The sequence below is a fragment of the Carcharhinus amblyrhynchos genome, chromosome 7 (genome assembly GCF_965287045.1).
Source record: "Carcharhinus amblyrhynchos chromosome 7, sCarAmb.v2.hapA, whole genome shotgun sequence".
In the NCBI taxonomy this organism is placed as follows: domain Eukaryota; kingdom Metazoa; phylum Chordata; class Chondrichthyes; order Carcharhiniformes; family Carcharhinidae; genus Carcharhinus; species Carcharhinus amblyrhynchos.
The window spans coordinates 20,930,908-20,954,336 of NC_137330.1; the positions used below are offsets into that span (position 1 = coordinate 20,930,908).

The window sequence follows — 23,429 nt, forward strand, 5'->3', positions numbered from 1 at the left end:
CCACAAGCTTTCAGAGTGCTGCTCCTTCATCAGGTAAGTGAAAGTTCTGTTCACAAACAGGGCATATAAAGACACAAACTCAATTTACAAATAATGGTTGGAATGCGAGCCTTTACAGGTAATCAGGTCTTAAAGGTACAGACAATGTGAGCGAAGAGAAGGTTGAGCACAGGTTAAAAAGATGTGTATTGTCTCCAGCCAGGACAGTCAGTGAGATTTTGCAAGCCCAGGCAAGTCATGGGGGGTTACAGATAGTGTGACATGAACCCATGATCCTGGTTGAGGCCATCCTCATGTGTGCAGAGCTTGGCTATCAGAAACTGATAGCTTATCTGATGAAGCGCTCTGAAAGTTTGTAGCTCGTGCTACCAAATAAACCTGATGGGCTTTAATCTTGTGCTGTGAGACTTCTTACTGTGCTTACCCCAGTCCAACGCTGGCATCTCCACATCATGGCTTCTATGACCAGGCCAATTCTGTATCCATCTTGCAGCTTACATCTGATCCTGTAGCGGTCACTAAATCTTAACAAGTGTGCTCTTTCTCATTACTTCTAACTACATAACAGGTGGATCCGCTTTGCCTCAAGGTATAAACTTACATGACGTTTAAGCAAATAAATTGAAGAAAGAGTATAAGTAATTTCCATTTACTAGCAAAACCTGGAAAATTGAAATTTGTCTCCTCATGTATAAAACAAACATAACTGCTTTCTATAATATGACATATTTGAAGCAGTATAACATTCTTCTGCATGGATCAGAAGCACAGTTATTGTAAGCAATTAAAATGGGTTAGCAGATTTAATTATAGTCAATATGTCCAGACTATTAGATGAGAATTATTTTGTCATCAAATAACAGGTCTTCTCTTATGCACTGGAACACTTGCATAGGATGCATCTACATTACTTTGAAAGTGCAGCACAGCACAGCTATCATGAAGCAAATGGTACCAATTCATTAAGCAGGCCTTTCCAAGCAGCCGAAAATATTGTATGGCCTGGTGGTTGGAGCATGCTCAGGGCACATTGCAAAACCATGGTGTAATCTTCCAATGAAAAGACAAAATCAATTGAAATACAAGCAACAGCAAATGGAAGTGCAACAGGCGGTACAGTGGTTAGCACTGCTGCCTCACAGCATAGGTGACCTGGGTTCGATTCTGACTGGGGTCTTGGGTCATTGACTGTATGGAGTTTGCACATTCTCTGTGTCTCCGTGGGTTTCCTCCGGGTGCTCCAGCTTCCCCCCACAGTCCAAAGATGTGTGGGTTAGGTTGATTTGCCACGCTAAATTGACCCTAGTGTCAGGTGGTTAGCAGGGTAAATATGTGAGGTTACAGGAATAGGGCCTGGGTGGGATTGTGGTTGGTGCAGACTTGATAGGCTGAATGAAATAAAGTTTATTTATTAGTCACAAGTAAGGCTTACATTAACACTGTAATGAAGTTATTGCGAAATTCCCCTAGTCGCCACAGTCCAGCACCTGTTTGGGTCAATGAACCTTACTGGCACATCTTTCAGAATATGGGAGGAAACCAGAGCACCCAAAAGAAACCCACGCTGACACGGGGAGAACATGCAAACTCCACACAGTGACCGAAGCTGGGAATAGAACACAGGTCTCGTGCTGTGAAGCAGCAGTGCTACTGTGTTACCTTGCCATCCCTATCCTTCTGTAGGGATTCTGTGTCGTCTATGTCTCTGTCAGGTTAATGATTTCATAGTGCCACGTCTAGTGAGATACCGAGAAATATTATTTTATCAGCTTAAAATTGACAAATTAATTGGTTGAGTACAAATATATTTCTGCAACAGGACACTGAACTGAGCCTTTGGCTTGTTGGTAACATCCCTAAATTTGGTGCAGGAAGGTTCGTGGCGTGCACACGATTCCAGATTGGAGATGAGAACTCCAGCTCAGAATTCTGGGTTGACATTTAGTTGAATATTAGTAACTGATGGGTGTGTTTGCTTCTCTCAGCTCTCACTGTACTGACTGTGTGAATCCTACCCTCTGATAGGGTGAACAATTGTGCTGTGTGATGTCTGTGGCCATTGAAGGAGTGCTTATGAGCAGAATTGCCTGCCCTTCAAACAATAAGTAGAAGGCTGTAGGAGGGACTAATGTGTGGGAAGGGTCTGTGCTGGGGGATGGGAGGAATATACAGGGAGCATATAAGTAAAGCAGCATAAGGGTGGGTGTGGAGACCTGGGCAACTGGCAGTGAGGGGGGGCACAGAAAAATAAATTGTGCCAGCAAGTTACTAGGGAGTAGGATGGGTTGTGCTGGAAGGATTTTATTCTCAAGTTCATAGCATCTATTTACACCTCAGGATTGTGCTCATGTTTGGCAGTAAATCGTCCTCTTTTAACCATATGACCAAGTCATCGAACATAAAAATATTTCACAACACCAGGTTAAAGTCCAACAGGTTTATTTGACATCACGAGCTTTCAGGGCGCTGAAGTATTCACTCGAGGAAGGAGCAGTGCTCCAAAAGCTCGTGAATCCAAATAAACCTGTTGTACTTTAATCTGGTGTTGGGAGACTTCTTACTGTGACCACCCCAGTCCAACGCCAGCCTCTCTACATCATAAAAATATCTCACATAAAACATTCTTGACAAAGTTTCAACTGTTGCAAAACTACATATTAGAGTCATCCACAGCACCCCAAAACTAGGATGTGGCAAATAGGACTAAACTTGAAACTTTGCTGCAGAGGTGTGAAAGGGCATAGAACATAGAACATTACAGCGCAGAACAGGCCCTTCGGCCCACGATGTTGCGCCGACCAATTAAAAAGCAATGACCCTCTAACCTAAACCAATCCCTTTCCATCCATAAACCTATCCACGATGGGCATGGGGTTGTGTGTAGAGGGGCAAAAGGGCATGGCGGGTGTAGAGAGGTGAAGGGGCATAGGGGTGTAGCGAGGTGAATGGGGTGCAGTGGAGTGAAGGTGCATTGGGGGCTGTAGTAGGCAGAAGGGGTCATTGGGGGATGCAAAGGGCCTGGGGATATAGAGGGATGAAGGGGCACTGTAGGTTGTAGGGTGGTGAAGGGGCATAGGCATTGTAGAGGCTTGAAGGGGCATTAGTGTAGAGGTGAGAAGGGACATTGCAGTGTAGAGGGGCAAATGGGGCTTGGGGGTGTAGAGAGGTGGATGGAGTATTGTGGGGTGTAGGGCATTGGGGGTATAGAGAGGTGAAGAGGCATGGGGATGTATTGTGCGGTCACAGAGGACAAGGCTGAAGGGGTCACATGGAAAAGGGCCAGACATCCTTAGAGAGTCTTAAGTGGTGGTCCTCCTCCCTTTGGGTGCCTGAAGGCTCCTGCTAGAAGGTTTGAGGGCCAGGGCACCTGGAAGGAGGTCAAGATGCTCAATTCTCCTTTTGTATAGCCACTGCAGAAGCTCACACATGGTGACAGTGACAGAGTGCAGGTCTGTGCATATCTCCAGAAGAATCTGCTGAACCAGTTTCTCCGTGGAGTCTGCCATCCTCCCTCATAACAGCCTGCGACCATTTACTTTGAGTGAAGGCAAGTGTCTAGATTGAAGGAAGCTGAGCAGCAAAGGTGATTGGTGGATGCAGGTAGTATTTGTATAGGTGCAGTCACTGTGACCAGGTGATGGGTTTCCAGGAGACACCTTCTTACTTTGAGTTAAGGCAAGTGTCCAAGTGAAGCAGCAGAATGGCGAAGGCGATTGGCGGTTACAGGTAATATTTGCATAGGTGCAGTCACTGCAACCAGAAGGTAGTTTGTGCAGGAGCTGCTGTGAAGGGACAGTTAAACACCCCTCACAAACATTACTTTAGTGTTTTCCTATGTTCTTTTTGAACCAAATCATTTCTTGGCCTTTTGTGTTAGATGAAGTACTGTATTGACATGCTGTACTTGGCTGAAGTCATTAGGTTACAGTTCAGCTTCATTTGAAGCAATTTTTAAAAGTGGCATCTCAGCCATTTTGGCTGAAATCAAGCCTTGGAGGAGGTGCTACACCTACTCCAATCAGCTTGGATCATGTAGATCAAGCCCAAGACAGGAGGTGAGAGCCCTGTCTTGTCAGCTTGGATTGGGAATATGTCAACTTGTTGACATTCTGAATTGGACTTGATTGGATTGAATTGGAATAAAAACAAAAAAAAAAGTTGGCAGGAGGACCACATGCAAGGAGAGGCGAGTTGAGATTCTTTTACTTCTATAAGGACAGGATGGTAGTTACAGCAGTGGTGTGCTCTTCCTGCCAGATGTGGGAAATTAGGGAGCAATCGAGTCTCCCTGACAACTTTGTCTGCAGGAAATGTGTTCCAGTTGTAGCTCCTCACAGACCATGTTGTTCGGTTAGAGTGGCAGGTGGATGCACTGCGGAGCATTCAAGAGGCAGAGAGTGTGATAGACAGGGAGGTTGTCACACTCGAGGTTCAGACAGGTAGACAGTGCAGGGGTCTCCTGTGCCTATTCCCCTTTCAACAGGTGTACTGTTTTGGATACTGTTGAGAGGGATAGTCTGTCAGGGGGGAGATACCAACAGCAGCCAGACCTGTGGCACCACAGCTGGTTCTCGATATACTCTTCAATCCCTTGCCCCATCCTTTCCCTTTCCGCTGGCACTTTTCCATGCAAGATGCAACACACATCCCTTTTCCTCTGCAGTTCCCATCGTCCAAGGCCTCAAACATTCCTTCAAAGTGAAACAATGTTTTACTTGGACTCCTGTGAGTTTAATATTCTCTATTCACTGTTCATGATGCAGTCTCCTCTACACTGGGGAGACTGAAGGTAAATTAGGAGGGGAAGGGGAGGGGGATCATCTTTGCAGAACACCTTTGCTCTGCCTACTGTAATCCCAAGATTCTGGTCACTTGCCAGTTTTCTGTTCCATTCCCACACTGACCTCTCTGTCCTCGGCCTCCTACACTGTTCTAATGACGTTCAACAGAAGTTAAAGGAACTGCACCTCATCAGTCAGCACTTCCCAACTTCCAGACTCAACATTGAATCTAACAGTTTCAGATCAGAGCCACTGCTCCCATTTTTAGACACCAATTTTTGGTAATGATCCCTTGATTGCCATTTAAACTGACCAACTCTCACTTCTTTACATATCGCATTACCAACCTTTTTTTTAAACCATTGTCCCTTTTGTCATTTAATTTCTCTTGCTTTTCAGCCTAGAATTTTCTCTTTAGTTCTTCTACTCCCATCCCCCTTTACTGCACTGGCTTACAACCGGTTAGATTTCTAACTTTTTCCAATTCTGATCAAAAGGACATTGATCTGAAAAATTAACTCTCTCCACAGATGCTACCTGACCTGTTGTGTTTTCCAGCTCTTCCTTTTCTTATTTTAGATATCCAGCATCCACTGTAGCTTGCTTCTGTTTAAATCATCTCAGTAATTTAACTTCTATTAATACACATCATAAAAGTGTATCTAGGTGCTGCATTATTTGCCATTTTGACCTCATATGCTCTTAGCCTGAAATTTCTTATTCATGTTTGCTACGATGCTCTAATTGCATTAATCATATCCTGCCTTGTCATTGCATAGTATTGGCTGCCAATTGGCGATTAGTCAAGAGAGGCTTCAAGTTTTCTAGGTGTGGAAATCTCCGCTGCATCTATCATGGATGTTGATATAATGTCAGTCACATTGGTACCAAGGTTGGTCACAGTGGGAGGAAGCATGACAGAGGAAGATTGCAATACTCCCTCCATATCATTCCAGGAACAATTTGACTCATGACAGGTACTGCAAAGAGCAGCATTCTCCATTTTGAGCTGGGCCTGATGGTATCTGAATGTCTGAACATTGCTGGCTGATAGTCACATCACCTGGTCCTTCCTTACTACCCTGACATAATCTTGTTATCCCATCTCTAGCCTGGTGTCTATGCTGTCTTGAATCAGTGTGTCTCTGGTACTGCTATTTGAATATATAACTCTAAACACAAATTTAAGTGGTTGCATGATTGATTTAAGGGCTGGTTTGATGGTGATGTGGTTGGGTTGTTTCACAGGCTTCTACCATAGTTACAATTTCTGTGTACATGTAACAGCTCTTGCAATAGACCTGTTGTTGTTATTTTGAACCTACATGTGAAAACCACATATTTTTCTTTAAAACACACAACCTCTAACATAGTTAGGATATTACATTCAGATTTTTATATTCACTGATATTGAAGTGTATTTGGGGCTGCTGCCTCCAAGATAGAACTGTATCTAACTTCTGTTAAAAGGGAAAGGACTGTCAGGAGTTCATATGCTAGAGCAGGAGAGATGCTAAGGGCTGTCTGCAATGACACGTGGTAGTGACTTTGTGGACTATGCTGGACATATAATTTTTAAACCACATAAATAAGTATACCAGCCAGGCTGTTGGCTAGTATTAACTGTCTTTACGCCCACTATCGCTTTCGTTCTAAGGTCTCACTACGTAAATCATCCACAAGTAACTTCTCAAATAGCAATAAGGAACAGAAAATGCTTGAAAAACTCAGCAGGTCTGGCAGTCTCTGTGGAGAGACAAACAGAGTTAACTTTTCAAGTTTGCATCACCCTTCTTCGCACAGCACACAGATCTGGGAAAGTCATCTCACCTTCTGTCATGTGTTAGTTTAGCCTAAAAAAAGAGGAAAGGGCAGCCAACACAGTAGCAATTAGTCGAATCTTGTGTCACAGCAAAGTACTTTTGTTGGTTTGCTATTGAAATGAACTTAACACCCATTGCGACCCAAGCAATTCAAAGCACCAAGGTACTTGCTAAAATTAAACTGTTCATTCCACTCTCACAACATTCTGAATTACATAATAACCAGGCCATTCAGCTCAACTGGTCCATACTGGTGAGGTGCTTGTCACGTGGCACAGTGGTTAGCACTGCTGCCTCACAGCGCCAAGGATCCAGTTCGATTCCCGACTCGGGTCACTGTGCGGAGTTTGCACATTCTCCTGTGTCTGCATGGGTTTCCTCCAGCACTCCAATTTCCTCCCACAGTCCAAAGATGTGCGGGTTAGGTGGATTGGCCATGCTAACTTGCCCCTTAATGTCAGGGGATTAGCTGGGATAAATGGGGCCTGGGTGGGTTTGTGGTCAGTGCAGACTTGATGGGCCAAATGGTTTCCTTCTGCTTGGTAGGATTCTATGATACTCTATGATATCAAACTCCTCCTGCCTTACCTCATCTAACCCTATTACCACAAACTTCAATAGCTGCAAACATAACCCTAACCAACACCAGGTACCCTCCAACATGCCTTCCAGTCATTCAACAGTTCTTTTGTTTTCTGCCAGCAGCATTGAGAAATGGACTGAACTAAGTCTACCCTCCCCGTAGTGGTGTGCCCAGGCATCCCTGCAGATTTTCAGCCAGCGGGCATGAGCAGTCCTGCTGCTTGTTAACCTCCTCTCTCCCTTAAAACTGACTGCCCCACAGCAGCAACATTTAAAACCTTAAAGGGTTAGAACAGCTGGTCAAGGATGACTGAAGTTCATTTCCCACTGCCAGCATATATTAAACTGCTTAACTAAACAAAGCAACATTTATCAGTATAGGAATTCTGATTTATTGCGAATTAATCGTGATATCATTGACTCATAGAACCCCTACAGTGCAGAAGGACGCCATTCGGCCATCGAGTCTGGACCAACTCACCGACAGAGCATCTTACTCAGGCCCACCCTCTGCTTGATCCCCATAAGCGCACGTAGCCCCCTAACATACACATCTTGGGACACCAAGGGACAATTTAACATGATCAATCCACCTAACCTGCACATCTTTGGACAATGGAGGGAAACTGGAGCACCCAGAAGAAACCCACATAGACATGATGTCAATTCCAAAATCTCAGAGGGTCAGAATGAATGAAGATTGAAGCCAATTTAGTGCTTTCAGCGGCTGCAATGCATTAAAAGAATGTAGTGTTTGTTCACACATCTCTTTCCAATCGCTTTCATTCGACTAATAGGTTTGTGAGAGACTGGGTTTTATATTGACTGTATCTGTACTCGTTAGAGTTTAGAAGAATGAGGGGAGATCTCATTGAGACGTATAAGATGATGAATGGGATGGATAGGATAGAGGTGGAGAGACTCTTCCCGCTCAAAAAAGACAGTAGGACTAGGGGGCACAGCCTCAAGATAAGGGGGAGGCGGTTTAGAACGGAGTTGAGGAGGAACTTCTTCACTCAAAGGGTGGTGAATCTCTGGAATTCTCTGCCCGTTGAAGTGGTGGAGGCTGCCTCGCTAAATATTTTTAAGAAGCGGGTTGATGGGTTCTTGATAAGAGAGGGGATTAAGGGTTATGGGGAGAGGGCGGGAAAGTGGAACTGAGCCACGACAGATCAGCCATGATCTTATTGAATGGCGGGGCAGGCTCGAAGGGCTAGATGGCCTACTCCTGCTCCTATTTCTTATGTTCTTATGTTCTTATTAAAACAGATGTCATGAAAGTTGATAGTCCCTTTGAATCCCTACAGTGCAGAAGGAGGTCCTTCAGCCCATCGGGTCTACACCAACTCTTTGAAAGTGCATCTTACCCAGGCCCACCAACTTGCTCTTTCCCTATAACCCTGTGCATTTACCTGGGCTATGGGAGGAAACTGGAGCATCTGAAGTAAACCCACCCAGACACAGGGAAACCGTACAAACTCCACAAAGTCACCCAAAGCTGGAATCGAACGCAGGTCCATAGTGCTGTGAAGCAGCAATGCTAACCACTATGCCACCCTAAATGTAGTTTAAAGTCATTTAAGATCTATTTCTTATATGTGAACAACGCAAGTTGCAGTTTACAGCTAGATTTTTGCCTTTAGAAAATGAAAATGGGGTTGGTTGCTGGTTCTGAAAAGCTTCCCAATGGCTCTTTGGTACTTCGTTCAGCAGCGACTGGGAAATTTTGCTCCTTGTTATTTACTCAGACGTTGTGTAAACACAGATACGGGAGATCTGATTGTCCCAGTTTTCAATTAGCCATACGAAAAGCCCCAGAGACTGAAAGGAAACTGTTGCCCCACTCTCCCTGGTACTGGGAACACCCAATCAAAATTCAGCAAACTTTACTTAAAAGTAAAATAGATCTTTAAAAAATCTATCCCATCCCTTTTTCAATTACAACTTCCTATGTCTTCAATGGTAACACTGTAAATTTGTCAACACAGTAACTTCAGCCTCCCTTACTGAAGATATTGCAGCACCCCTGGATAGAAAAGCAGAATTGCTTGACAAGTTCAACATATTGGGGATTCCCACTTTAAATCTAGGTAGAGAAATTTGTAATGGGAATAAGATAGTGGCAGAATGCAGGACTTATTGATGTATTGAAAATGGATTAGACTAGGTCTGACTGCAATGATTCAGGAATGCGGTTTAGTACATGTTTCCAAGGGAAATCAGGGATGGGCTACTAATATTGGCCTAGCCAGTGATGCTCACACCCCATAAAAGAATAAAAAAAGATGCCATATAGTCGAGGCTCACTTGGCTCTTAGAGTGTGTCATGCAAATAGCCCCACTTCCTTGTTCTTTCCCCAAAGACCTGCAAGTGTTAATCCAATTCTATCTTGAGTGTGGTCATTGAACCTGCTTTGATCACCCTATTAAATAATAATGTATTATCGATCAGAACAACTCATGACACAAAAAAACGTCACCACTCATTCTTTTTCTGAGTACCTCAAATCTATCTCCTGTCTTTACCAATACTCCATTAAATCTCCCCTTCACCTTCTCTGTTCTAACCTCCTTTCCAAATTAAACATCCTATTCGCTTCAGCCTTTCCTTACAATTCAGACATCTAACATTGGGACTATTGCTGTGGTTCTTTGCTCTATCTCCAACAACTGCATGCCTGTTCATGACTTGGTGGCCAGCTGAAGGCACAACCAAACTTTCATTTCTCCAAAAACTAGCTCAAAGTCACCAAGTCTTCCTCACAGAAGGATCTGCTTTTGTGACTCCTTCCCAAAGTTCAAAAGACAGTTTCCCACTCAGATCCTTGCAGTTTACAGGAACAAATCTTTCTTGCAATGCTCCTCTTATGGTCAGAGACATTCTCCCACCTCAGTGTATCTAGTTTCTATCACTGCTGCCCTCCTACCTGCAATGAATTCTGTGCTGATTCATCCCACAACCAGAAATCCCCATCTGTGGCACCGAGGGGAACATAGAACATAGAACATAGAACATTACAGCGCAGAACAGGCCCTTCGGCCCACGATGTTGCGCCGACCAGTTACAAAAACAATGACCCACTAGCCTATACCAATCCCTTTTCGTCCATAAACCTATCCAGAGATCTCTTAAACACCCCCAAACTAGACGCATTTACAACCGCAGCAGGCAGGGCATTCCAATCCCTCACCACCCGCTGGGTAAAGAACCTACCCCTGACATCCATCCTGTAGCTACCCCCCCTTAATTTAAAGCCATGCCCCCTCGTGCTAGCTTTCTCCATCCGAGGAAAAAGGCTATCACTATCCACCCTATCTAAACCTCTAATCATCTTATATGTTTCAATAAGATCCCCTCTTAGCCGCCTTCTTTCCAACGAAAACATCCCTAAATCCATTGGACATGACCTCAATTCTTTCAATGGAACTTACTTCAGAAACCAGCAACCACAAAGTAGGTACATCCATAGTGCTGTTAGGAAGGGAGTTCCAGGATAATGAACCAGTGACAAAGAAACAGCAATATATTTCCAAGTCAGGATGGTGTGTGACTTGGAGGGGAACTTAAGGGTAGTAGTGTTCCCATTTATTTGCTGCCTTTGTCCTTCTACGTGGCAGCGGTCATGGGCTTTGAAGGTGTTGCCGAAGGAAGTTTTGTGAGTTCCTGCAGTGCATCTGTAGAAGGTACGTATTGCTACTACTGTGCATCGGTGCCCAGGGAGAGAATGTTTATGGATGCTTTATCCTGGATAGTGTCAACTTTCTTAAGTATTTTTGGAGCTGCTGTCATCCAGGCAAGGGGAAGGTATTCAATCATGATGTGGGTATGCCGGCGTTGGACTGGCGTAAACACAGTAAAAAGTCTGACAACACCAGGTTTTAGTCCAACCTATTTATTTGATAATATACTCACAAGCTTTCGGGGTTAGCCCCTTCGTCAGGTGAATGGAGAGTTCTGGCCTCAGACAGAGCATATAAAGCACAGACAGTTTAGAGATTACTGATTAGAATGCGAATCCTTACACCTAACCTACTGTTCAAGACCTGAAGTGGCTGATAATGTGAGTGGAAGGAGCACTGATCACAGTTTAAAGAGATGTGTATTGTCTCCAGACAGTATAGTGAGTGAGGTTTTGCAAACCCAGGCAAGTCACGGGGGTTACAGATAGTGTGACATGAACCCAAGATCCCTGTTGAGACCGTCCTCATGTGTGCGGGATCTTGGGTTCATGTCACACTATCTGTAACCCCCGTGACTTGCCTGGGTTTGCAAAACCTCACTCACTGTACTGTCTGGAGACAATACACATCTCTTTAAACTGTGATCAGTGCTCCTTCCACTCACATTATCAGCCACTTCAGGTCTTGAACAGCAGGTTAGGTGTAAGGATTCGCATTCTAATCAGTAATCTCTAAACTGTCTGTGCTTTATATGCTCTGTCTGAGGCCAGAACTCTCCATTCACCTGACGAAGGGGCTAACCTCGAAAGCTTGTGAGTATATTATCAAATAAATAGGTTGGACTAAAACCTGGTGTTGTCAGACTTTTTACTGTGTTAAGGTATTCAATCACAGGCCTGACTTGTGACTTGCATATTCTGGACAGTCTTTGGGGAGTTAAGACGTAAGTTACTCATTGAAGAATTCCTAGCATCTGACCTGCTCTTGTCACCATCATATTTATACGGCTCATCCGGTTCAGTTTCTTGTCAATAGTGTTAAGAACAAGATCAGAAACTCCAACGTATTTTATGAAGTTAGCCTAGATTCTAACTTTTATACTTGATTTTGGTATTTGGGTAGGCATGAGGTTTTTCATTCCAGGTATGTTTCAAGTGACCCACTAGGAAGTTTTTAAACAAAATACAGCTTAACAGCTATGTCTATTGTGTAGCACTATCCTCCACAGACATGAATCCCTTATTTTGAACCAGTTGGCACGAAACCAAAGATGCTCACATAGATAGTAGATTTCCTGTCTTTTGACACTACTGGAGAGTGATCCAGACAGTCACCAGTCGTCTACCTTTCATGCAGCAAATTCCAGAGAAAGCTCCACTCCCAAATAATAGAATCTCAGAGGGAAAAGCTTATTTCTTGGCCGATTCCAGTCTCCATATCGAACGGAGCAAGATATACAGAGAAAGCAACCTCTCACTAAAAATCTCAAAGTAGACTGGCTTGAGTTTGCTTTGAAAGCCTAGCTGTACCCAGTCATATGACCTTATCTGTCAATCAACTAATCAAGCCCCACTCTGAAATATCCCAGGGGAAAACATAAAACAATAGAACACTGCATTAATTAAAATCAAAACAAACAATTTATCAATTAAGATTAGTTATGTTGCTACAGTAACAATAGTGCTGCTGGATCCAGACAAAATGTAAGGGACTAGTAAACGCATTCAGCACAGAAACATGACTAAAATACCTTTCTTAAAGGCACAGTATCATCACAATGATAACTTCCCAAGATGTTGAGAGCAGTCATGCCATTCAATATCAAAGGGTGATGATTAGATTCTCTCTTGTTGGAGATGCACATTGCCTGGCACTTCTGTGTCACAAATGTTACTTACTGCTTGTTGGTCCAAACTTGGATATTGCTCCAGATCTTGCTGCTTTTGAATATGGACTGCTTCAGCATTTGAGGAATTATTAATGATGCTGAACATCCGTGAGCATCCCTATTTCCGATCTTGTGATGGAAGGAAGATCATTGATGAAGCAATTGAAGACAGTTGGGACTAGTACGGTACCTGAGGAACTCCTAAAGTGATATCCTGAAGCTGAGACGGCTGCTCTCCAGATCCACAATCAATTTCCTTTGTGCCTGGTATGATTCCAATCAGTGGCATGTTCTCCCCTGATTCAGGTTGACTCCAGTTTTGCTAGCATTCTTTGATTCCATACCCCGGTCAAATGCTGCCGTGATGTCAAAGACAGTCATCCTCAACTCTGGAGTTCAGCTCCTTTGTCCATGTTTAAACCAAGGCTGCAATAAGTCAGGAGCTGAGTGACCCTGGCAAAACTCAAACTGGGCATCACTGGGCAGGCTATTGCTGAGTAAGTACCACTTGATAGAACTGTTGATGACCCTTTCCATCACTTTACTGATAGACTGACGGTGTGGTAATTGGCTGATTTGGATTTATCCTGTTTTGCATACAGGAGGCTATCTGAGTGAGTGGAGGCTGATGCCCAGTGGTGTACCATGAAGTTTAGTGCTGAGTCCCTTATTGTTTTTAGGGAAATTATACAGCTGAGAATGTGGCGGGAATGATAAGTAAGCTTGCAGATGACACCAAGATTGGTGAAGAAGGTTGCAGATTACAGGAAAATATAGAAGGGTTGATCAGGTGGGCAGAGCAGTGGCAATGGTATTTAACCCTAATAAGCAAAAGGTGATACATTCAGGATAAGAAAATATTTAATAAATGACAGGACTCTCGGAAGCCCAGAGCAACAGATGGATGTTGGGGTACTTATTTACAGATGCCTGAAGGAGGCAGAGCAGGTAAATAGGACATTAAAAAGGCACACGGGACACCTGTTTTTATCAGTCTTGGCACAGAGTATAAGAGCCAGTAAGTTGTGTTGGTGCTGTACAGAACATTGGTTAGAGCACAGCTGGAATACTGTATGCAGTTCTGGTCACTTCACTATAGGAAGAATATGGTTGCATCAGAGAGGGCACAAAGGAGACTAACCAGGATACTGTCTAGGATAGAGCATTTGAGCTATTAAGAGAGATTGGATAGGCTTGGAGAAGGTGAGCGGGATATGACTGAGGTGTATCAGATTATGAAGGGTATGGACAGGATGAATAGAGAGAGTATAGTTTTAGGATGAGGAGCAGGAGATTCAGAAGGAATCTGAGAAAAACAAAGTTCACTCACAGGGCAGTGAGAATCTGGAATGCACTGCCTGGGAAAGTAGTGGAGGCCGGAAACCTTACAAATTATTTCGATGAACCCTTGAAATATCATAACATTAAAAGATATGGGATAAGTGCTGGATTAAAGCTACTTTAATGGTAGCTTTTGTCAGTGCAGACTCGATAGACCAAAGGACCTTTATGTGCTGTACGACTCTATGACATACCTGGGCAATTTTACACATCACTGGGCAGATGCCAGTGTTGCAACTGTACTGGAGCAGCTTGGGTGTGGCTAGTTCTGGAGTACAGGTTTTCTGTACTATTGCTTGAATATTGTCAGAGTCCACATCCTTTACAGTACCCAGTGCCTTCAGCCATTTCTTGATATCATGTGGAGTGAATCGAATTGGCTTAAGAGTGACATCTGTGATGCTGAGCATCTTTGGAGGAGGCTGAGATGGGCCATTCACTCAGCATTTCTGGCTGAAGTTTTAACAAATGCCTTATCAGCCTTATCTTGTGCACAGATGTGTTGGGCTCTTCCATCGTCCAGGATGGGGATATTTGTGAAGCCTCCTCTTACAGTGAGTTGTTTAATTGTCTGCCAGCCTTCATGGTAGGATGTGGCAGAACTGCAGAGCTGGATCTGATCTGGTGGTTGTGGGCTTGCTTAGCTCTGACTATTACTTGCTAAAGTGAAGTTAGAAGTTTATTTACTAGTCACAAGTAGGCTTAACTTAGCACTGCAAGGAAGGTACTGTGAAAATCCCTGAGTCACCACACTCTGGCACTTGTTCACATACACTGAGGGAGGATTTAGCAAGGCCAATCCACCTAGCCAGCACATCTTTCAGACAACGGGAGGAAACCGGAGCACCTGGAAAACCCATTCGGACACAGGGAGAACATGCAAACTCCACACAGACAGTGACTCAAGCCGGGAATCGAACATAATTCCCTGTGAGGCAGTAGTGCTAACCACTGTATCACCATGGTGCCCACTTTACTTCATGCCGGGCCAAGACGTTACAGATTGTGGCTGAGTACAATTCTGTTGCTGCTGCTAATGGCCCGAAACTGCTCATGATCACCCAGTCTTGAATTGCTAGACCTGATCAAAGTCTATGCCATTTAACACGTTGGTCGTGTCATACATAAGAACATAAGAACACAAGAAATAGGAGCAGGAGTAGGCCATCTAGCCCCTCGAGCCTGCCCTGCCATTCAATAAGATCATGGCTGATCTGAAGTGGCTCGGTTCCACATTCCCACCCTCTCCCCATAACCCTTAATCCCCTTGCCTACCAAAAACCTATCTACCCGCGTCTTAAATATATTTAGCGAGGTAGCCTCCACCACTTCAACGGGCAGAGAATTCCAGAGATTCACCACCCTTTGAGTGAAGAAGTTCCTCCTCAACTCCGTTCTAAACTGCCCCCCCTCTTATCTTGAGGCTGTGCCCTCTAGTCCTGCTGTCCTTTCTGAGCGGGAAGAACCTCTCCACCTCTACCCTATCCATCCCTTTCATCATCTTATACATCTCAATAAGATCCCCCCTCATCCTTCTAAACTCTAACGAGTACAAGCCCAGTCTATTCAGCCTCTCTTCATAGCTCAACCCCCTCATCTCCGGTATCAGCCTAGTGAATCTCCTCTGCACTCCCTCCAAGGCCAAAATATCCTTGCGCAAGTGCGGCGACCAAAACTGCACACAGTACTCCAGCTGTGGCCTCACCAGTGCCCTGTACAGTTGCAGCAAGACCTCCCTACTTCTATATTCAATCCCCCTCGCTATGAAGGCCAGCATCCCATTTGCCTTCCTGACCACCTGCTGCACCTGTAGGCTAGGTTTTTGCGACTCATGCACAAGGACCCCCAGGTCCCTCTGCACCGTAGCCTGCTGCAGCTTTTCGCCCTGTAAGTAGTAGTCCTTCCTACTATTATTCCTACCAAAGTGGATAACCTCACACTTGCCAACATTGTATTCCATCTGCCAGGTCCTCGCCCACTCGCTCAGCCTATCTAGATCCCTCTGCAGACTTTCTACACCCTCCGCACAACTTGCTGTTCCACTTATCTTTGTGTTATCAGCAAATTTCGACACCTTACACTCGGCTCCCTCCTCCAGATCATCTATATAAATGGTAAATAGCTGAGGCCCCAGCACCGATCCCTGGGGCACAAAACAACTGAGACTATCCTCAATGTGAAGATGTGATTTTGTCTCCACAAGGACTAAGTAGCCGTCACCCCTATTGATACTGTTATGGACAGATGTATCTGCAGCAGGGAGATTGGTGAGGATGAGGTCAAAATTGTTTTTCCCTCTTGCGGGTTCCCTTACCACCTGTTGCATGTCTAGTCATGCAGTATATCCTTTAGGACTCAGCCAACTTGATCATTAGTGATGCTACTGAGCCACTCTTGGTGACGGACATTGAAATTCCCCACCCAAAGGACATTAAGTACCTTAGCCAGCCTCAGTGCTTCCTCCAAGTGGTGTTCAATGTGGAGGAATACTAATTCATCAGCTGAAGGGAGATGGTACTTGGTAATCAGCAGGAGGCTTCTTTGCCTGTGTTTGACCTGACACCATGAAACTTCATAGGGTCTGGATTCAATGTTGAGGCCTCCCAGGGCAACTTTTTCCTGATTACATACCACTTTGCCACCACCTCTGCTCGATCTGCCTGCCAGTGGGACAGGACGTAACCAAGGATGGCGATGGCAGTGTCTGGGACATTATCTGTAAGATCTGATTATGTCAGGCAGTGCTTGAATAGTCTGTGAAACAGCTATCCCATTTTTGACACAAGCCCCTACATTTCAGCAAGGAGGATGTTGCAGGGTCAACAAGGTTGAGTTTACCATCATCATTTCCACGTGACTGAGTCAATGTCAGGTGGTCTGTCCAGTTTCATTCCTAATTACAAATGGAATTTCTTTAGCAGTCTTATGTGTCACACAACCCAGATGTCACTGTAGTACAGGACTATGGGACAACAACTGCTCTGAACATACTGACTTTTTTTGGCCTGTGAAAGTGCTTGTTGTCAAACGTACGTTATTTGGTTTGTGGAACGCTGAGTTGGCACACTGATTTATGTTGGATTTCCTCATCAATTATAACAAAGAACAAAGAAAATTACAGCACAGGAACAGGCTGTTCGGCCTTCCAAGCTTTCACTGACCATGTTTCCTGACTTAACTGAAACCTCCTACCCTTCCGGGGACCATATCCTATTCCCATCCTATTCATGTACTTGTCAAGATGTCCGTTAAAAGTCACTACCATATCCGCTTCCACTACCTCCGCCCGGAACGAGTTCCAGGCACCCACTACTCTCTGTGTAAAAAAATCTGTCTCGTACACCTCCTTTAAACTTTGCCCCTCGCACCTTAAACCTATGCCCCCTAGTAATTGAGTCTTCCATCCTGAGAAAAAGCTTTGACTAGCCACTCTGTCCATGCCTCTCATAATCTTGTAGACTTCTATCAGATCTCCCCTCAACCTCCGTCGCTCCAGTGAGAACAAACCAAATTTCTCCAACTTCTCCTCGTAGCAAATGCCTTCCATACCAGGCAACATCCTGGTAAATCTTTTCTGTACCCTCTCCAAGGCCTCCACATACTTTGACCAGAATTGAACACTATATTCTGAGTGCGGTGTAGACCTGTTAGAACAAACTACAATTACAAGGGAGGAAGTGTTGGATGTTTTAGGAAGCATTAAGATAGACAAATCCCCAGGGCCAAATGGCACCTGTCCTAGATTACTGAGAGAGAGAAGAGATGAAATTGCTGGGCCTTTAACAGAAATCTTTGTTTCTTCATTGAACACAGGTGAGGTCCCAAAGGATTGGAGGATAGCAAATATGGTCCCGTTATTTAAGAAGGGTAGCAAGGATAACCCGGATAGGCCGGTGAGCTTGATGTCTGTGGTAGGGAAATTGTTGGAGAAGATTATTAGAGATAGGATTTATACACATTTAGAACTGAATAGTCTCATTAGCGATAGACAGCATGGTTTTGTACGAGGGAGGTCATGCCTCACAAGTTTGGTTGAGTGTTTTTGAGGAGGTGACAAAAATGATTGATGAGGGAAGGGCCGTGGATGTCGTCTACATGGATTTTAGTAAAGCATTTGACAAGGTCCCTCATGGCGGGCTGGTGCAAAAGGTTAAATCTCACGGGATCAAAGATGAACTAGCTAGATGGCTACGAAACAGGTTTGGCCATAGAAGACAGAGGGTAGCAGTGGAGCGGTCTTTTTCTGATTGGAGATCCATGACTAGTGGTGTTCCACAGGGCTCTGTACTGAGACCTCTGCTGCTTGTGATATATCTAAATGATTTGGAAGAAGACGTAGCTGGTCTGATTAGTAAGTTTGCAGATGACACAAAGATTGCTGAAGTTGTGGATAGCGATGAACATTGTTAGTGAATACAGCAGGATATTGATAGGCTGGAAAATTGGGCGGAGATTGGGATGTTGCAACATCTTGTCCTGTCTGGAGGCATCTCTTTAACCTATGCTTAATACTATCTCCACTCACATTGTCTGCACCTTTAAGACTTGATTAGCTGTAAAAACTCACATTCTAATCAGTATTCTGTAAACTGTGTGTGCCTTTATATGCTCTGTTTGTGATCAGAACTCCCACTCACCTGACGAAGGGGCAAACCCCGAAAGCTAGTGGTGTTTACCACCAAATAAACCTGTTAGAATTTAACCTGGTGTTGTGAGACTTCTTACTGTGACCTCCCCTGTAGCCAGTGAGGATACAAAGATATCTCTCAAGGCCCCAGCAATTTCCTCCCTTGCCTCTCTCAGTATTCTGGGGTATATCCCACCAGGCTTGTCTATCTTAATGTTTCTGAAGAACCCCAATACCTCCTCCTTTTTGATCTCAACATGACTCAAACTATCTACACATCCTTTTCCAGATTCATCATCCACCAAGTCCTTCTCTTTGGTGAATACTGACGCAAAGTATTCATTTAATGCCTCACCCATTTCCTCTGGCTCCACGCATAGATTCGCTCCTTGTCCTTGAGTGGGCCAATCCTCTCCCTGGCTACCCCCTTGCACTTTATATACGTATAAAAAGCCTTGGGATTTTCCTTAATCCTGCTGGCTAATGATTTTCCATGACCCCTTTTAGCCCTTCTTACTCCTTGCTTAAGTTTCTTTCTACTTTCCTTGTATTCCACACTTGTTTTGTATGTTCCCAGCCTCGTAGATTTGACAAATGCTTCTTTTTTCTCATTGACTAGGCTCAGAATATCTCTCATTATCCAAAGTTCCCAAAACTTGCCATACTTATCTTTCATCCTTATAGGAATGTAACCTTTTGAGAAACGTAGCTGCCAGAGTATGGGAATTTCTCAACATGTTCCAGAATCTCTGTTTCAACAGGAAGCTATAAAGATTTTGTTTTGGCCAAGTTTCTTGTATGTAGAATTGAAGAGATTGCAAATGTCTTGCAAATTCAGCACAGAGTGGGGCAACAAAACTGCAGTAATCCTCAAACTACAGATCGACAGAGGTCAGTTTAGATGGCACAGTGGTTAACACTGCTGTCTCACTGTGCCAGGATCCCAGGTTTGATTCCCAGCTTGGGTCACTGTCAGTGTGGAGATTGGACATTCTCCCTGCATCTACGTGTCTCCTTTACTCTACAGCAACTGAGAGGCTCAAACACCTTCAGCCGTTTCTTGATACCACATGGAGTAAATTGAATTGGCTTAAGACTGACATCTGTAATGCTAAGGACTTCTGGAAGTGGTTGAAATAGATTATCCACTTTGCACTTCTGACTCACTCTGCCCTACCAGGAACAAAGAGCTCCTGATGGTATCACAATGCACAAGTCCCTCCAATACATCAAAGTATGATCCCCAAAATGCCTGTCCCATTATGACTTTATGAGATAAGCCATGATTAGCAATCCTGGTGGGACTGAAACAAAGACTGAAAGCAGAGAAATACCAGGTACTGACCATCCACTGCAACTGCCAAGCTCTTCAGATATTTTGGCTCCTCCTTGCCTCTGGCATTATACAAAAGTAAACAGAGAGTGGATATAACAGAACTCACTCTTCCTCCACTATAATCAAATTCTTTAGCATAGATTTCATTGTAAAATTGTGACAATCATGTCCAGCTTGGACATGCTTGAATAGCGAGGAGTCTCCCACTACTGCTAAAAGATTTAATGACATTATCCTGATTGCTTGTTCCCAGTCATCAACATTTTAACTCGTCTGCAATGGTTTCCTCAACCTAACTTGATAATATACATCAAGCTGTGTCTACGTGTTAATCCTCAGTGACAATCATTAATGTTATCAGATTGCGGGTGGCAGCTTTATCTTTCTCAGCACAAGACTGAAAAAGAAATTTATGAACTTTTCAGGAAGTGCAATGTACCATTTTAGACATTGGTGAAATATGGTTCTCAAGATGATATGTTAAGATGTCTATAAAAGTGGGTCTTATCTCCCAGTGCTGTCAGTTGGGTAATTACACAATTGTAAGGTAAGTACAAATGAGAGTGGCCTATCTAATTGATCTTTCCATTGAATTCTCCATTTTCCCTCTCACTGCATCTTCATACCTGTTCAGTGATTTGATATGTTGCCTCCAATCCAACCTCCTATCTCTATCCTACTGACACTTTTCTGTCAATGAGCATGATAAACTGCTTGGCAGCAATTTGAAGTTGATAATTGAATTAAAACAAGTGCAGGTTTGGGAATTCACAGTTTTATGCTGCCTTTTGACCCTTTGACTATGCCTCCTAATAGGCTAGAAGATCAGGAATAAAAAGTTTTTTATTAAAAAAGGTCAAAAAATTCCATTGTGCTAACAGGATTAAAGAATACAATCAGCTAAGCCACCCACACAAAGGTAAAGGCAGCACTAGCTATTCTTTTAGGTACTTGGTATTCTCGTGTACACGCCATGTGCAAAGCTAAACTCTCCAATCTGGTCGATGTCTCTGGCTGGGACAATGAGGAACGCTCAAATCCGATTTTTAAGACACTTACTCAGCTCTCTGCAATCAAGGGCCATGTTCACATCCACAGACATGACAACGCAACAGAAGTAATCTTTCATTTTGATAACCTTTCATGGAAGGTGGCTTTATCTATTTGCACAGACACTGCCAGACTGTGACCTCCTCCAACAGCTTTTGTTTTCATTTCAGATTTCCAACACCAACAGCATTATGTCTGTGCAACAAATTTTTTAAAATCTTGTTCATTAGTTTAACAGTCACTCTTTTGTTCATGTAAAGGTACAGGTCAAACTCCTGGTCTAGGTGTTGTAATGCAGCTGTAAGGCGCATGTTTAAATCACAGTAAAGTTACATTTGCAGAGAATAGCTGCAGACTGTAAAATACACCTCAAATTCTGAATGCAGGTACAGTTGCAAAGAATAGCTGCAGAATACGAAGCACAGGTCTTAATCCCTATAAATAGGAATTAAGACCTGGGGCGGCACGGCAGCACAGTGGTTAGCACTACTGCTTCACAGCTCCAGAGATCTGGGTTCGATTCCTGTTTCAGGTCACTGTCTGTGTGGAGTTTGCACATTCTCCTTGTGTCTGCATGGGTTTCCTCCAGGCACTCCGGTTTCCTTTCACAGTCCAAAGATGTGCGGGTTAGATTGATTGGCCAGATAGTCACAGGGTTTTAAGGTACAAGTCTAAATCCCAGTACTGGTGCAGCAACAGATAGCATCATAGGCAATTAGGTAGACCCTTAAACCCCAATAAGGATACAGGCTGTAAGGTACAGATGCAAACCCCAAAATGCCAGTATGGGGACAGTGGCATAGAGTAGATAAAAACTGCAAGCTAAAGGATCTAAATCTCTATAAAATATCAGAGAATAACTGCAGGCTGTAAGATACAGTCTAAGTCCCCATACAGCTACTGTAGAGGAGAGCAGCTACAGGCTGTAAATTACAGTCTAACTGCTAATACAGGTACAGTAGTGGAGAGCAGCTGCAGCCAGTAATGTACAGATCTAAATTTTAATATCAGCACAGTAACAGAGTGCAGATGTAGGCTGTAAGATACAGGTCTAGATTCCAATATAGGTACAGTGACAGAATGACTGCAAGCTGTAAGGTATACTTGTAAAACTGAATACAGCTACATTGGCAGAGATCTGCCAGCTGTGAGGTACAGTGTGTTACTCCCCATATAGGTACAAGAGGTTAATAAAGTTCATTTATTAATGCCACAAGTAGGCTTACAATAATATTGCAATGAAATTACTGTGAAAATCCTGGCCACACTCCAGCGTCTATTCGGGGTTTACTGAGGGAATAAATTTAAAGTAGTAAATGCAGGGTCACTTTTAACATTTAAGAAAAACGGGTTCATGGATGAGAGGGGTGTGGAGGGATATGGTCCAAGTGCAGGTCAGTGGGACTAGGCAAAAAAATGGTTCGGCACAGACAAAAAGGAACAAAAGGCCTGTTTCTGAGCTGTAATTTTCTATGATTCTGTAAGAATTTGGCAGCAAACCTAACCAGCAACTCCTTCGGACTGTGGGAGGAAACCAGAGCACCCGGGGGAACCCAGGCGGACACGGGGAGAACATCCCACAGATAGTGACCCGAGTCCAGAATTGAACCTGGGTCCCTGGCGCTAAGAAGCTTCAGTGCCACCGTAACAGAGAGCAGCCACGGACCGTAAGGTACATGGTTTAAATCTCAGTACAGGTACATTAGCAGAAGGCAGCGACGGGCTGTAAGGTGGATGATTGAAATCCCTATACAAGTACAGTAGCAGAGAGCAGCTGCAGACTTTAGGGTACAAGTAGCATAGAACAGTCCCAGGTTGTAAGTTACAGTCTAAATGCCAATACAGGTAGAGTTAGCGCCTTCAGAGCGGAGTGATGGCATTGCTTAAAGTCTAGGGAAGTGTTACTCACCCAAAATGTTTCCAACTAGAGCCACAAGGAACACTAAAATATAACCAACGATGAGGACCAACTCGTACTCTTTGGGGTACAAGTACTCCGTCCACAGATACCGAATAAACTCATCGTCGTAATCCGCGCTGGCGGTGAGCTGGAGGCTGCTGTTGATATCATTGGAGTGTTCCGTGTTGGTGCCGGCTCCCTCCATCTCTCCCGTTTAATTGGTATGTTAACGCTGCAGTGTCTGCTCACACACTGCCCATAATCATTCCAGCCCCCAGGAACAGAAACTGCTGCGGCTGGATCCAGGTACAGATCCCGCAGGTGCTTTCATGTGCTGCTGACGCTTTCCTATTCAGCACCCCTTCCAATCCGCCTCTCTCAGCAGCCCCTCAATGTCTATTTTCCCCTCTGAAGGTGTGT

At 44.1% G+C, this 23,429-nt stretch overlaps 1 protein-coding gene across 1 annotated transcript in view; it reads right to left on the reverse strand.

The window, feature by feature from the left end:
• Positions 1–23,214, reverse strand: part of hcrtr2 (hypocretin (orexin) receptor 2) — a 66,606-nt gene extending 43,392 nt beyond the window's left edge. The window contains exon 1 of the mRNA XM_080193173.1: positions 23,019–23,214. Coding sequence (XP_080049299.1) covers positions 23,019–23,214 — 196 coding nt within the window. The remainder of the gene's footprint in view (positions 1–23,018) is intronic.
• Between the last annotated feature and the right edge of the window lie 215 nt (positions 23,215–23,429).